This window comes from Telopea speciosissima, chromosome 6 (assembly GCF_018873765.1).
Source record: "Telopea speciosissima isolate NSW1024214 ecotype Mountain lineage chromosome 6, Tspe_v1, whole genome shotgun sequence".
In the NCBI taxonomy this organism is placed as follows: Eukaryota; Viridiplantae; Streptophyta; class Magnoliopsida; order Proteales; family Proteaceae; genus Telopea; species Telopea speciosissima.
In genome coordinates, this window is record NC_057921.1 from 63,222,127 (window position 1) to 63,238,750 (window position 16,624).

Here is a 16,624-nt window from a genome sequence, read left to right on the forward strand (position 1 = left end):
CTCGGCAGAAGATTGAAGACAAGCCCACCAAAAACGGACCTTGGAAGAATTTGGGTTAAAAATCAAAGCTCGAGAGAATACTCCTTCGGGGCGTAATGCGCGACAAAAGGAAGAGTTACAGAGAGAATTGATTGGGGGACTATGACGTAGGCGTCGGTGGGGTTGGAGATTATCGCTGCTAGGGTTTACACGGAAGGACCAAGTGCAGTAACTGGTGGTCTTATAAGCGGAGAGCGAGTCGTAGAAGCACTGAGAGAGGGTCGATAGGGAAATGGGTTTGGGTGAAGGGAGAGAGAGAGAGAGGACGAGAGAAGAGAGAAGAATAGAGAGGATCATCGATGTCTTGTTGTGGAGAGAGGTGTTGGAGAGGGAGGATGCGAGAGGAGATGTAGCAGCAGAAAGGGTTAGGTTGGTTAGAAGAAGCAAACTGCGAGGGGAGGAATCCGGAAGGGGAAACGATCGACGGGGTTAACCGTTAACGACTTTCTTAGTTTGAGTCGTTTGACCTATCAAAAAAACATAAAAAAAAAAAGACCGTACTCTCTTAACTTGAATTTATCACGAGAGGTCAGAGCGTCCATTTTAACCAGCCAACAGATGACATGAATTTATCAGGAGGATAAAAATTCCCGTCTTATATTACCTAATAGCTTGTTCGTGTGACCTTTTATGCCAGGGGGTCCACTTGTAATCCATGTAGCTTTGAAAACCAGATCGATCTGGCTGTTTGAGCCAGCTTTGACTGAATCAGGCCTCTTTTTTCAGTCCAATCAAAATACTCAAAACCATAATCAAACATGTTAAGCCTGGGGAAAAAGGGGTAGCAGGCACCTTTTGGGTTCAATGCACAATCTGGTTTTTAAAACTATGGTTATTAATATGTCTTAGAGAGGGATGAAAATCAATCTCAAAGAACTTACCAAGAAAGCAACGAAAGTAAGAAACAAGAGTAATGACTCTTATAGTATACATTTGTTTACACCTCATTTTCAGTCTATTTCGGTCAATAGAGAAATAGACCAAAATATATTTCAGTCAAGACTATTATATTAATTAGTGATCGAAAAAACGATCATGACCAAAAACTGTTAGAAAATAGTCAATGGCCGAAAAACCATGCATACTTCAATGCCATGCATTGCACGTGTCATGTAATGGATTCCTTTTTGAAATTTAAACAACAAAGTGGGAAGGTGGTGAAGGAAGTTATATACAATTACATAACCACCTATAAGTGTTCAAATTTAAATTCAAATGTGAAGTGATGGAGATGGGAAGTTACTTAACCATCTAATGACTACAAGAGATAGACAGCTACAACTATATAAGTGATGATGACGATGAAGAAGGGATCCACAAATCAATCAAACAATTTGCAATTTATCTTTATCTTTTATCCGTTATTTTCTTTTATCTTAGGAGTAGTGTAATTGTAAATGGTCCCTGTTCTTCTCCTTAAAAGAACCTGTTGAGGTTACTCTTCAACAGCTTTATGTTCTTAGTCAAATTGAAGATCTCTGCAGTCCTTCATGTTAACAAAGATGTATCTGGAGAGAAAATTAATTTGATTATTTCTTTTTCTTGTTCTTGGCATTGCAATCTTTGCATTTCTTTTGAAAAGTCCTTGGATTACCAAGGCACTGGTAGAACCCACTTTTTTCAATTCACTTTATGGAATAGTTTCCACATCCAACAACGGTCTCCAGACCGAAGGAAGTTGGGGGAAACAACATTATTTGTAGAAAAAGAAAGGCATTGAGCAAGTGTTACATTGTCAGCTGGGTTATTACATGGTTAGGATATCTTTCTCCAATGCAAAAACGGTGTGGTGTAGTCAGCATCAGGGCATCATCTCGGCAGGGGCACTCCAATCAAAGTCTAGGATCAAAAGTCCTAACCCTTGGGTACATCTACCGCTTCTCTTCATGCTCTCGTTTCCAAATTTCCTTCATTTAACAAACAGCTGCAGAAGGATATAAAATTTGAGTCATTGACCTTAGAATATAAAAAATAAGGTAATGCTTTACATGCTTTCACAAGGAGAGCATGGATTCACCGATAACTTGACATAAGACAGACATAAAGCATTGGAAGAAAAACCATGATGTGCCACTGTAGTATCAACTTCAACCTGTCAGTGGTGGCACATTTGTACATGGGTAGCTGAAACTATAATATAATACCTCTACATGATCATTAGTTATTAGAGGGAGGAATTATTTGACCTTAGGAACTCAAAAGACAATATGTGATTTACAAAGCAATATAAACCATGGATAATTATCATTGTATCGAGTATATGCTAATTTTACCATTCCATCCCATATAGTTGAACAAGTAATGCCGGTGCAGTCCAAAAATTGGTACTATTTTGATACTTATTAGGTATGGGTTTTTAAATCTTTGGGTCTTATTTGTAATAGGTTGAATTATAAACTGGTGCACAAAATTCATATTTAATTAGTAGTGGATCCACTAGGTAATGCAGTTGGATTTAGTCATTGAAGATTTCTCTTTTGGTTAGTTGAGTATGGGCCCTAGTTATCTAGAAAATTTAGATAGGCTTCAATAACTCTAATTAGTCGAGTATTTTTGAATCCTTGTTAATTTAGTCTAGCTGTCTAAAAGTTTTAAATTTAGAAGATTTTCTTTTGTTTTCTTATAAATATGTAACCACTTACCCTATATATTAGTATTGATATAGAAATTTTGAAAGTGCGTGCGTGAAGACTTCTCTGCTCTCTCTCCCCATTGATCTGATTTCTTCTGTTCTATCTCTTCTCTTTCTTTTCTTCTTTATTCTCTCTTTCTTTTCCATATCGCAGGCATCTGGAATATAAAAACCAGCACGATTTTAGCCCATGGTTTGTCAGGAAAATATTTCATATCTGGGTCTATGGAGCAAACAATTTGAACTTTGATTCCTTAACTAGAATCCGGGTTGACTGACTGCATCAACAAGTACATCCGAATTTTGTAAAATAAAATATCGAGGGATTGGAAAGAGCATACCTCAGTGAAAATTGGGTGAACTTGTTTAAATATCTCATCTGCTGTTCCTACTCCATTTATCTGCACACATTTTTTTTATCAGTTATTGTAAAACTGAAATAAATATTAAAAAGGACCTACCCAGTGCACGAGGCTCCCGCTACTGCGGGGTCTGGTGAGGGCCATAATGTATGCAGCCTTACCCCTGCTTTCGCAAAGAGGCTGTTTCCAGACTAGAACTCATGACCACTTTGTCACAATAGGGTTACTGCGAAGCAACCAAATTCCACAAAAATGATAAAGCTTGTCCGAGTTTTTTTTTTTTTTTTTTTTATCAACGATTGGTAATTGCAACTGCTGCTGTTTCAATGGATGAAGGACCAACAGTGACAAAACATTGATAAAGCAAAATAGCACTAGACTTGTTTCCCTATCCAACAAGAGTTCTTCTGCACCGATAAAAATGTTCAGCAAAAGGACTTGAAGAATACCTTGTAAACTTTACCCTTCTCAGTGTAGTGTTTGATAACAGGAAGATTTAATGCTGCGAACACTTTTAGACGCTTCTTGATTGTATCTATATTATCATCAACTCGTCCCTAAGTTTGAAAGAACAAGTATAATGTTACACTTACAATCAGAGAATGATTAAACCTATAGAGATTAGACAGCAAACAGCAAACAGCAAATGGCTACTTGAATTATGAAATGTAACAACCTCGTTGCGGCTTAGCACTCGTTTTACCATCTCATCTTCTGGACAGTCAAAGAAAAGCACAATGTTTGGTTCCATACCAATCTGTAACAACCACAAACAAAATAGTCATAATACTTTGAACAAGCAGTATCATCAAACTAGAAGTGAACTAGTGCCAAATAACTTGAATAGAAATCAGTTTACATAACAAGTTCACAATTGCCGGATTCAAAAATATTAAATGCTTTCTAAAATTTTGAGTTCTAAAGTAGCATACTGAAAAAAGAAAATTGTACATATGAATGTGTAAACATTGTACCTTTATCTTGAATTAAAAACATACCCCATGTATTGGGACCAATCCCTCTTAAAAAACTGGGAAGGGATCAGGCTCCAACGGCTAGGCTATTGACTTTACACATCTTAGGTTGGGGTGTTGTTTACTCACACATCTTATTTCATTGGTTGGAAGTCCATTCTTCCATGAGGTTAAGAAAGATTTTGATATGCCGAAAGTGCAGTTAAGATTGGAAGGTGGAGCCACTGTAGTCGTAAAGAGTTGTATAGCTTCTGTAGTTAATTATCCCTTGACAGTTCTTAATTCTTAAGATGAGCAAATTCTCAAAAAAAAGAGTTGGGGGGGGATGCCTGGAAAAATAATAAATACAGTAAAGAAATATAATTTTATCAGCTCTCATTTATACAGGTAGATTATAACTCACAATTTATTCAGAACAATACAGATTGACTCACAATTTGTTCAAATGCAATGCGATTCTCCTCACAACGTGGGAAACCATCAATGAGAAATTTATGGTTATCACTTGATTCAATCTCCTTCTGAATTAGTTTCACTGTCATTTCAGAAGGAACAATCTTCCCTTCCTTAATTGTGTCAAGGATCATCGCACTGTAACCAAAACCCCAATCATCATCAAGGAACTTAGCGCAACTTAAACTATGATGCTAAGAAAAAGACCCTAAAGCGAGATAACATGCGACAAAATTTAATACCCATTTTCACTATTAGAAGATATTTCCTTCCTTAGCAAATCTCCAGCACTAAGGTGTTTGTATCCAAAGGTCTCTACAATTTTTGCACATTGTGTACCTTTTCCACTACCAGGACCTCCTGAAAACATAGGACAGAATTTAGTTGAGGGGGGTACATTACTAATAGTTCAAACTACCAAATTTCAGAAATCGTTCAAGCAAATGCAATTTTGGTACTATTACAAAATCATAACCTTCACCCCCCCCCCCCTAAAAAATATATCTCCCTTTATCTGTCAAATGTAAAGTGTAAATGTCATGGGTTACAAACTGAAGCAAAATTCAAAAGGAAAATCAATATTGCAAATTTGATATATAACTCCAATGAAGCACATTTAATAAAAATTCTGTAACTTACTCTGTTTCAAGATTTATTTTTCTATGGACATGAAAAATATATTCCACAAAATATGGAAAGGGGCTCCAATTAATTTCCTTACAAGTTACCATTAAGCAATTGATTGATCCTTCTCAATTAGAAGGACTGGGCTCTAATTCCATCCAAGTGTAACAACTTTCAAGTCCATTCAGATGCTTGAAAATCCAAAGAAACTATCATCTTGCCGTCTTTATCTAAAAAATATATTCCAATCCAGAATGACCCACTTAATAAGTACCAAAAATTTGTATTAAAACAAGAGATTTAGAAAAAACAAATGAGAAACCCACACACAAACATCAAAACTTCATCCCAACTATATGGTGTGGCTGCATGAAAATTCTTCCACCATCCACACTCTGTGTAGGGTTGTATGACTGTATCCTCTCTAAAATCGAAAGTTATCATGTGTTTCCTTGCTAACTCAACCTACATCCGTACTGCCCACCTGTAATTCTTTTAGGTTTGCAACTTCCATCAAGCTAAGTTTTCTTTCTGAGGCAGTCATTGTCCGTCATTAAACACGATTAAACCATCTAAGTCGAGTTCTCCTCATGCTTTCACCCAATAGGACTTCACCTATGTTCCCCTTTAGGAATCACGTCTAATCTTGTCTTTTCTACTTAGTCATCTACATTAACATATTTATTTAGACCGCACTCGTTTTGTGGAGCTGTCATTAATGTTGAACACAGCTTGCATTGTGTTATTGTTGTAATTATTGTCAACACGGTCAGCTGGAAAGATCAGTTGAGCAGTGAGCTTGTGTTGGAATTCTTGATGGTCAACACATTCACTTAGTTGAGCTGAGATGCAGGCATATGGATGGTCAATTTGAAGACGAGCAGAGTTAGCACAGCTGGAAGCGTGTAGAAGCATTGGTTGTTTGCAGTCAGTAATGACAGTTGGCAGTTGTAAGTTGAAGGCTACAGTGAGAAGCTAGCTTGGAAGTTAAAATGGCCGACATGACTGCACAGTCGGTAGAGGCAGTGGCAGCTTTTACAGGTGAGCAATCTTCGGAGTTGACTTGAGCTCTTAAGATGGCTAGATCAGAGCAATTGTGAAGGCTTGCTGTATTATGGCATGTGGCAGTGAGATGGCTCTGTTGGCATAGCTGATGAGCTGGTTAGCAGTTGGCAGTAGGTTGGTATAGTTGGCATCATCATGAGTTCTCAGTTGACAAATGTGTTTAGCATGATGAGGAGACAGGTGCAGGTCCTAGAGTGCATGAGGTAATGTTGCCGAAGGTGAATGATGTTGTTAACTGAGGAACACTGCAAGTTTATGTTGGTGCAGTAACTTCACGGATTTTTTGACTTGTCCGTTATTTGGAATCTGTGGAAGCTCAAAACCTGAGAAAGGTATATCTCTGAGTCAGATTTCCTACCATTTAAGAATTAGATCAATCCGATATTAGAGTTGGAAGTTATGATTTGATCAGCAGACATGGTGCGTGTACTTCAAGAAGCTGTTTCTGCATGTGCATCAGATTCAAGCTCAGTTTTGGGACCAGTACATTGAACCTGAGTTGAAGATGCAAACATGAAAGTTGTATCACTTTGAGTTAGATTTCATGTGGAAAAAAGAATCAAATCAATCGGAGCTCTGGAGAAATAAAAATGGCCAGTTGAGTGAGCAGAGGTCAGGGAACCGGTTGATGGAATTGGCCGACCGGTTGCCACCAGCTGATTGTGGTCAAATGCAAAGTGAACTGTCATCCATGTGTTGTGGACAGTTGTATGAGCTGGACACTGTTGACAACAGTGAGTTGGCATGATGAGGTGGACAGAGCTTGGAGTGAAGGCAAGGTAAAGTGGCCTGGAGAGTTGAAGTGGCACAGTTGCTCAGAAGACTGTTTCTGCATGTCCAGCGGCTTCAAGCTTTATTTTGGACCCCTTCCACTAACTCTGAGTTGTAGCTCAAAACTAGACTCCAGCCTTATGAGTAAGCTTTAAAATGTCTCAAGAATTGGGTCGATCTGAGAACGGATGAGGGAGTTGTGATCTCGAATGTAGATGCAGCACATTGTGTCCAGAACACCCATTTTGCACATGCAGTGACTTTGGACCCATTTTCCAATGTATTTCACTCTACTTTTGCTGAAGCTAAAAACATGAAATTTGTAGAGCCCTAAGTCTTCTTTCCAATGGCTCTAGAATTAGGTCAATCCGGCATCGAGAGGAGGAGTTATAGCCTTTTCCCGGAAGTGCACAAAGGTGGTCGAACCACGGGAGAGGAAATGAAGATCGGGTTTGTCATGTTTGCGGGATTTGCCGACCAAAAGAGTTGGAACTCTAAGGAAAAGTAGAGAGAAGATTAAGAAAGGGTTTTAGGGCTTGAAAGAAGAAGAAAAGAACAGAGGTTGAGAGAGGAAGAGTTCCAAATCAAGAATCCTTGTTCACCACCTTTCAAAGCATTAAGTCAGAAAAGAAGAGAAAAGTTCCTCATTAGGCTTGGGTCCTACTTGAAGCTGTCATGACGCAGTAGAAGAAGGGTGGGCTAGATATCGTTCTAGCACAGATGACCTCGAATCCACAAGGTAGGAGAAAAGGAAAAAAAACGTCAATTTTTCAATAGATTTCAGGATGATCCTTACAAACCCTAAAATGACCTTTTATAAAGGCGAATACAATTCAAAAATCAAAAAGTGTGCTAATAATTCAAAATTCAAAAATTTTGTGCCAAAATTCAAATTTCAAAACTTCAGCAGGCCTTTTCGCCTTCAAAACGTGCCCGGATGGCCAAAAAAGCCATCGAGATCTTCGATTTGATATATGATTCGACCCCTCATGTTTAGTACCTCCGATCACTCCGAATGGACTTTTGCTGGTACAACCAGCTCAAATACTCATCTGATATTCCCTCTACATCATGTCAAGAAGACATTCAAGGCTTGGTTGAGAGTTATTTGGCTTCCCAGAGTACCAGAAGTTGAAATATTTGCAAGGGTTGTAAGATTTCTCATATCTTGGCCATTTCCTTTCAATCTTGTACTCAGATTTGTCTGGTTAAGCTACGTGCTTGTTAAAAGCCTGAACCAATCTTGTGCTTGTATTGGGGCATTGATTATAAGCCCATTTTTCTCTTTGACTGTTGTCTAGCCTGTCAAGTGGGTGCTCCCTTACAATTTGAGTCATAAAAAAACCTATATGAGGAGCTTCAGAATAGTTGTAGCTATTGTCTACTGTATTAAGCATATATGAAGTCCATCTAGGGCATTGTTCTGTGGATGTAGGCACACTTCCGAACCACGTAAAAAATCCTGTGTTGTGGGTGGTTGTTTGTGGATTGTATGTGTGGATATATAGAGTGCCTCTTTTGCAGGATGGGTGTGCAGTGAGCACACCGGGTAGACCTTGTCACATGGTTGTGAATATCTGTTGTTGAGAAACAAGGTGTGTTACACAACTCTGTGTGTGGGCATTTACATGCTTGAAATCAACAATGGGTAGCATGACTTTTGTGAGTCAAGGCAGACATTCAGTGACAGTTGGGCAGATAAAAAGGAAACTTAAAAGGATCACTGATTCGCCCCCTCTCAGTGACGAGCAAAGTTCAACAACTAATTGATTGCCCAACATTCTTTTCCACAAAACATGGATAGTCTTCTACTCTTCTGGTTGTCTTACAAATTTCCTTTCAATTTGATTGGTATACTGATAACACAACACTCTACTAGCAATTCTCGATAAAATTCCCCACTTAAAATTATCTTTTTAGCTATTTTGCATACTGAATGATGCTCGCCATCAGCTCATACTGAAATTTATTAAATAAAAAGGGTTCATTCCAATATTTAAGAAAGCCGCATTAATGGTAACTGATGCCTCCAAATCCCTTGATTGCAAATTAGATAAATGCTTACTGTCTAACAAAGCCTTGACAGGGTTTACAGTTAAACACATATCATCAGAAATAAAAAGTCAATATAAAGAAATTAGATAAGTGAATAGAATAAAATACACTGATTCTAAGAGGCACACACCCCTGGAAGGAGGCAAGACTCAATGCATGAACTATGAAGTTAGGTAGTTGGAGCCTCTAAAGTTGCTTTGATGCCATCTAAAACACCAATCCTGAGTAACAAGGTGCAGGTCTATAGATAACAAATTGAACTTGAATTATCAAACAACATGCCCTGCTCACCTAAGACAAAAGTTATGAGTGGGTTCTTCTCTTCGGAGGCAACTCCACCTATGGCCTACATTCAAAAGGGAAAAAGAGGATATATCTTATTCACATGAAATCCATTGGGGAAAAAAAAACGAATTTTCCGCTAAATTCATCCTTTTAATGAAAAACAAGGGATCTGCAGGATTCCTTGTGGCTAAACTAATATAAGAATTAACAGGAGAAAAAGAGGATATATCTTATTCACATGAAATCCATTGGGGAAAAAAAAACAAATTTTCCGCTAAATTCATCCTTTTAATGAAAAACAAGGGAACTGCAGGATTCCTTGTGGCTAAACTAATATAAGAATTAACAGGCCACATAGGTCCAAATTTTATACCATATGAGGAAAAAAACAAGAAGTAACAAGTTACATAATATCGAATAAAATATATAAAACATCAGGAATAGCATGGCAAAGTTTTTTAATGCACTTAATTTACTTGCTCAAGCTTTGATTTTCATCCAACCAACACGTAGAATCTCATCAAACTTCTATTAGATTATCTCCACCACAATAAGTAATCTATATCCCTCAAGGTCTGGAAATAAATAAGAAAAAAGCAACAATAAGTACCGGATGCATGATGTCTGTGGTGAAAGCTTCCCAAACTGTCCGTCTACATATGCCCTGCATTAAATTCACAAACGAATAAGTTATAGCTTTATACAAGTAGGCGGCTTTCAAAGACAACAAAACTTCTAAAGGATGTAAAAGAATAAAAAAACTTCAACTTGAATTCAGAATCATATTGAAGCATAGAGAGACACAGATATACCACATCGTGCAACAAATGCAAACAATAAATTAAGCCATAAAGATATTTTAAGTGTGTTAACCTTTTCTTGTAATCTTTAGTAATATTTACATACTTAACCAGGGACCTGAGCTTCAAAAAGAAGTAAATCATTTCAATATCTAAATGCCTGCGGCAAAAAGATTGTCATGGACTCCCCATTGATTAACATCAAGATTAGTTTAGTGTATGCCAGACATAGAGGTACATGCATGCCTTAGAGATAATAATACCCCAATATAAAAACTGTTCCATTCGGAGCAAATGGCAAATCATGCCCAATTCACATGTAAATTAACTAAGGAAAAACCAAAGGAAGACTTTTTTGCTGCATCTATTTTCACCAATTTGCTACTTTAAAGAAAAGAAGAACTATTCTATCAAGTTTCCCCTCCTTTTTGTCACCAAAAAAAAAACCATAGATCTCCTTAGCTGGCAGATGAAGGAGCCTAAATCTTCTACGGAGTAAGACAAAAGAAATAAGAGCTTTTCCATCCTTAGTCTTAGAGTTGATTATGAACTTCAGTTTTTTTGGATGTTTGTCCATCAATGTACTATTTCCAAGAAGCCAAACTATCTTTGATATTTCTATTGGAAATCCGGCTGTATCTTTCAAAAACAGGGGCAAGTTCACAACTAGATACATTCCACTGTTTATGCTCCAAAATTGCCTTTTGTAAGTTCACACATTGTTTATTTATCTTTCTTATGGTTCATTATGTGACAAACGTATCACTTTATGGTGAAGAATTTAAAGAAGAGAGGCAGCATGTCTCAGTCTGTAGCTGCAAATTTGTGTTTAACACTTTCCTGAATAATCACGAGGATGGCTCTAAAGGATTAGGAAAAGCAGTGCACGTACTAAACCCCCTCCCCCAAAAAGAACTGATAACATCCATATTAGGCAGCAGCAGATAAAACCAAAATTCTAATACTCCAATAGATTTGGGGGGAGAGGGGGGGGGGGGGGGGAGGAAGTGAACTGCGGACAAATATGCATAATCAACTAGTTTAATGAGGCTGAGCAGGAAATCTTGCCAGATACCTAACACATGGAATTCAAAAGGTCAAATATTGAAATTATCCAAGGAGACTGCCTCTTAATGCACTGAATTCTGAGTCAGTCCAATCCTAAAATACTCGAGTTGCAGGAGGAATGTGCAGGTGATGGGGTGTTCACATGTTGAGTATGAAAAAACCTCAAATTTCATGAGACAACCATATCCTTTACAAATCTTAAAATGAATCAGTTCTAGTACAAGAAGGAATAAAATGAATCATCTTTCTTAATAAGAAACCTCAAGGTGGACAGAGCCAACTGAATCTTCTAAAGTGGGAGATCTCCATGAAAGAATACTGGGATCTTATATGCGCTTTAAGTCATGTGATTCACATGTATAATTCTATTTCTCAATAAGAGATTCTTGAAGAATATATTAGTTATTGACGGGATTTATTCTTAGTCCATCGAGTGAATCATTGATCGATCGACGCAACGAACATTAGATCTCAAATTTATTGCAGTAAAACAAGCTCAAAACGCCCAATTAAATAAGGAAAAAGTAATAGATGAAAAGTAATCCGCACCTGGTGAAGAGCAGACGATTTGGACGGAGAAAGGATGTGAGAAAGGGAAGCAACGCGCCTCCACATCTAGGTAGTTCTTGGAACTCTGACTTCTGCGCTTTGCTTCCTATTTCAGCTTTCGAAGAGACGATTTCTCAAACATAGTTCGGTCGAAAATCTATAGAGGGTTGTTTGAAGCTACAGTGATCACGTAGGAATTGGCGGAACCGGAACGTGGAAATGAAAACAGTAAAATGGCGTGGCATTTCGCGTGGACTTTTTTGACATCACACTACTGGTAAACATTTCAGATATTTCGCACATGCGTTTGGGTTTCGAACTCGGGCCCTCTCCAAGCTCCACTCAACTCCCACTGCCCCCCTTGGCCGGAGGCTTTCAAGGTGGGTTTGTATCCTGCGAGATCCAAAGGCCAAAAGGTGTCGGCGGAATGGCGGGATTTGAAACGGCACTCAAGAAAGTCTCGAGCATGCGTTTCAAAACTGGTTGTGGAGAAGGGATCTTTATCACCTCCAGTTTGCTGACCGGCCCAGTTCCCCAGTTCCTCTAACAAAGGGGGGGCTGAAATGACCTCTCTACCCATGCCCAAACACCCTGCCCGGGTGGGGTCCACCATCCCCCTATTAGAGGAACTGGGGAACTGGGCCGGTCAGCAAACTGGAGGTGATAATTTTCCGTGGAGATGAAAGATTAAAAAAGAAAATTAGATCGGTCGAATTGGCCGACTCCAATTCGAATCGGTTGGAATAGATTTCGTCATTTCGATCTCCCAGTTTCAAATCAGCCTCCCCACTTTATATGTTTTCTAGGGTTTCCTCAGTTCTTTCCCGATTCTGGAATCGATTGGACCCGATTTGAATTCCGATTCCAGATTGAAAATCAACTGAAATCGGGCGAATTCATTTTGGTACATAGTTTCTTTATTTATTTTTGAATAAATTACATGGACACCCTTGACGAATGCATAAATTATATTTTTCCCTGTGTTTCTAAAAATTACAGACGTAATAAAATATCTGTATGTGACAAAATTGCCCTTTCTTCTAAATAACTTCAACCCCATCCTCTCGACTGTGGAGGATTACCTGCAACTCCATTTCAAGCAACCGCTAGTCTCTCAAGGTTACCCCATCCCACTGGTTTTCCATCAGAATTCGGATGGGGAGCTTTCATTCTTCGTCTTCAGCTTAACAACTCTTAATTTGAAGAAGTTGGGGGTGGGCTGGGTTGCAACTTGTAAGGGCGGAGGTGGATTAGGGGTAACTATAAGGATAAATTTGTAATTCTACCCTCTCAAGAATAATGGTCATAAAAACTATTATAAGTTCCTATCATTAGCAACTAACAGATTCTACTAACGGTATGGTTTTAAGGGTTAATCAAGTTGGAAAGTAGGGGATCGTAACTTTAGAAACATAGGGGGAAATTGTAATTTATAAATTTTTCATGGGGGTCTGCATAATTTACACTTTATTTGCTGAGATGGTGTTCTCTGCATCGCAATGCATGGGGGCATAGGATGAGCACAGACACATGGGCTGGGCGATCATTTCACTCAGCCCCATGTGTCTGATTGCATCCTGCACTTCCATGTGAAGAATATTTTCCTTTATTATTTTTGGTAGCCATGGGTACTTTTGGCACCCCACACCATCACATCACCATTGGAGAAGTAAAATAATAAAACATAATTAAAGTAGCACCAAATTTTGAGTAAAAGAATAAAAAATGACAATTTTTTGCCTCTTCTTTAAGATTCTATTTGTATAAAATTTTAGATGAATCCTAATAAGGTCAATCCTATGTTGAGCTTCGGATTTTAGATTGGGAGAGGCCAATCCCATGTTTGGTTTCGGGTTGTAAAGCCTCGGTCAAGATATTTGCAAAGGTTTTCATCTTTTTTTATTATTTTTGGTAGTGCTCTATCATGCGAGAGGTGCTGAAAAGTTAAAATTATTTAAGGCAAGAGATTGTTGTTTGGTCGCATAGCGCCTGCACTAGCACAAGGGCTAATAAGTGCACGCGTGGGATCTTTTAATTGAATTGAATTTTAAAGTGCATCTTGGGGTTGGAGTGGTAATTTTGTACAGTCCTAAGTACCAAGTGAGCAAGTGGTAGACTTCAGCTACTTTTACACCTCAAATGAATTAGAAAGGATTAAGAATAAGGGATATATGTAATTGTGTATATCCAATTTATGATCAATATGAGTTTGAAGCCTACAAATATCTTCTTTAATGCATACCCCTCAAGTAAGTCAGGATGTATTATTATTATTATTATTATTGGTGCTAGGCCTACATTGTAGCCAGAGAAGGACCCACAAGGAGCCAACACAGAGGCATAAGGCCATACTTATTATATCCACTGGTGCTACTATATGTCAAGAAGGGTGGGTTTAGGAGTCGAACCCTAGACTCTCTAGACTTATTCCATTCCTGCTGGGTGGAGGTTTGCCATTGAACTAGAAGCTCATCCCCTTTTTATTAATCCGATCACTGAGGAAAAGATCAGATTAATTTGAATGCTACCAAAATATAATCCCCAACACTTTACCCAAAAATATAAATTAAAGATGAAATAAATAAAACCCAACTAGAGTGCCAATCAGAATAAGGTTTCAAATTGTTTCATTTTTTTCATCTGGATAAAGTTTTCAGGCACCACTGGAAAGAAGAGAGAATCTCTTCAATCAGGTGATTTGATGTTATGATTGGATTCTTCGCATAGTGAATGTTATCATTGATTTTCATCCTTTATTTGTACAAGTCTGAAATAACGTTATATCATGTTGCAATCACCATGGAAATCATCTATGCCAATTAGCTCAACCTTTGTCATTGGCTGCCTCCTTAGACACACCTCAAATTAAGGGTGTCAAAACCAAACCAAAGCCGTTTATCGAAACCAAATCGAATCATTTAAACTGAAACCGACATACCGTTTAATTAAATGGTCCGATTATGGTTTTAGAAATGATACTGTTTATTTAAATGGTTTGGTTCAATTTAGACCGATTAATTCAACGGTTTCAAACCGTATAATCCAATTAAAATCGATTATAACCAAACCGTCTAACCGTTTAAAAATCTAACATTTTTTATTTTTATTTTTTGATAAACAAAAAATCAATACCTAGCAAGTAGCAACTACTAACTTAGTAAGTAATAAGTAATAACTATTAAGTAAAAACTAGTATTAGTAAATAGAGTAGTAAATGTGTATAGAACTGTCTAACCGAAACTGTGTACAACCGTATAGAACCATTTAATCGAAACCATTTAAAAATCGTTTACTAAACGGTCCAGGTTTTGATTATGAGATCGTTTAGTTAAACGGTCTGGTTTACGAAACTAGACCGTTTAACACCCTTACCTTAAATGTTAGTTTGACTGATTTCCGTTCAAAATATAGTCTGATTCAAATATTATTTATTTTATATATAAATAGAAAAAATAGTCGATTTAAACGGTTTAAATGACTAAAATGAAAATCGAATCGTTTCTTAAACCGTCTCATATTTTATATCAAGGTTTTCATAGTTCCGGTGTAAATGGTTGGTTCAACTTTGATAAACAATTTTGATTTGATTTTGACACCCTTCATGCCAACTTAGAGGGTTTGTTAACTAGCATTAGGTACCAACGATGGTTCAAACTTCCTTGGTCAACTCAGATTAAAAAAATAAAAACTTACAAGGGAAAAGGTTCCTTATATTGCCAAGTGTATGAGGAATCATCGACACCACATCAATGGCAGCGCATGAGACGATATCATTAGTAGAAGCTTGCTCCAAGTCCAGATTCTCTCCCCATGTGGTGATTGCTCCATTTTCCCAAGTCCCTCTACTAGAGGGGTGGAAATGACCATCCAATCCCTGCTGAACACGCTACCTGGGTGGGATCCATCTCCCCCCTATTAGAGGGACTTGGGGAACTAGACCGGGCAGGAAATGGAGCAGATAATTTTCCATGGTGATTCATGATCCAACCATGCATGAGATAGTCTACCATAAGTCAGAGGTATCACACCACCCGATGTGGTAATTTTTGCTTTTATTGTGGTGTGGATGCTTCGTGTGGTCCGCATGTACAAAAGTACAAATAGGTGGTCCTTCTCGATAGATGTTTTGGGGGCGTTGAAACAGTTAACCATCTCCATTGAAGAAAAAGATATTTTCCTTCGTTTTCCCATGGAAACGCTCTCATCGTGAGAATTCTAAAAACACTCAGGGCCCGTTTGTTTGTCGTATAAAAGTGGGATAGTCAAAAAGAGATGGGAAAAATGTACTTTTCCCCCATAAAATACCAAAGATGTGTGTGTTTGGATACATGGGGTGAAAATTTTTCAAACAAACTCATTAAATGCATTTATTTTGTCAGGTGAGGTGACACCCCTCGTATTCCCACCCCATTCACTTTCAAAGACTTTGGCATTATTCACGGAAAAATTATTTTTGAGTCTATCTCTCTCTTCTTCCTATTTCTTTTCTTTCCAATAGAATCTCACCCCCTGTCCATTTCCTCTCTCTTCCAGTATATCCCACTGCACTACAAAATGCATATTCCATTATTTCCGTTCTTTGTCAACCCAACCCACAACATGTGAGACTCACCCTCATAAGTTTCCCACCTTGACAAACAAAACGGGGCCTAATTTTTTTTGGGTGTAGAAAACACTCAATTGGATTAACTACAAAGCCAGACCTTTATCTGCTCCATTTCTTGGGCAGGTCCATTTCCCCAAGTTCTTGTAATAAAGGGGGGGTAAAAATGACCACCCTACTCCTGCCCAAACACATTGCTCGGGTGGGATCCACCCCCCTCTATTAGAGGAACTTGGGGGAAATGGAACAGATAAAAAATGGAAAAAATTTTGCTACTACGCCCATAGGAGGAATGTTACTACTACAAGGCTAGCAACCAAGGAAATAGAATAATCCACTTCCCC

General features: G+C 38.1%; 1 protein-coding gene across 1 annotated transcript; it reads right to left on the bottom strand.

The window, feature by feature from the left end:
• Positions 1-1,840: 1,840 nt before the first annotated feature.
• LOC122664417 (UMP-CMP kinase-like) lies at positions 1,841-11,832 on the bottom strand. The gene is made up of 9 exons (XM_043860219.1): positions 11,678-11,832; positions 9,871-9,924; positions 9,267-9,321; positions 4,703-4,820; positions 4,442-4,598; positions 3,710-3,790; positions 3,483-3,590; positions 3,013-3,072; positions 1,841-1,963 (listed from the first exon to the last, which is right to left on the bottom strand). The coding sequence occupies exons 1-9, from the start codon at positions 11,741-11,743 to the stop codon at positions 1,949-1,951; spliced, it is 714 nt and encodes a 237-aa protein (XP_043716154.1). The 5' UTR covers positions 11,744-11,832; the 3' UTR covers positions 1,841-1,948.
• Positions 11,833-16,624: the final 4,792 nt, after the last annotated feature.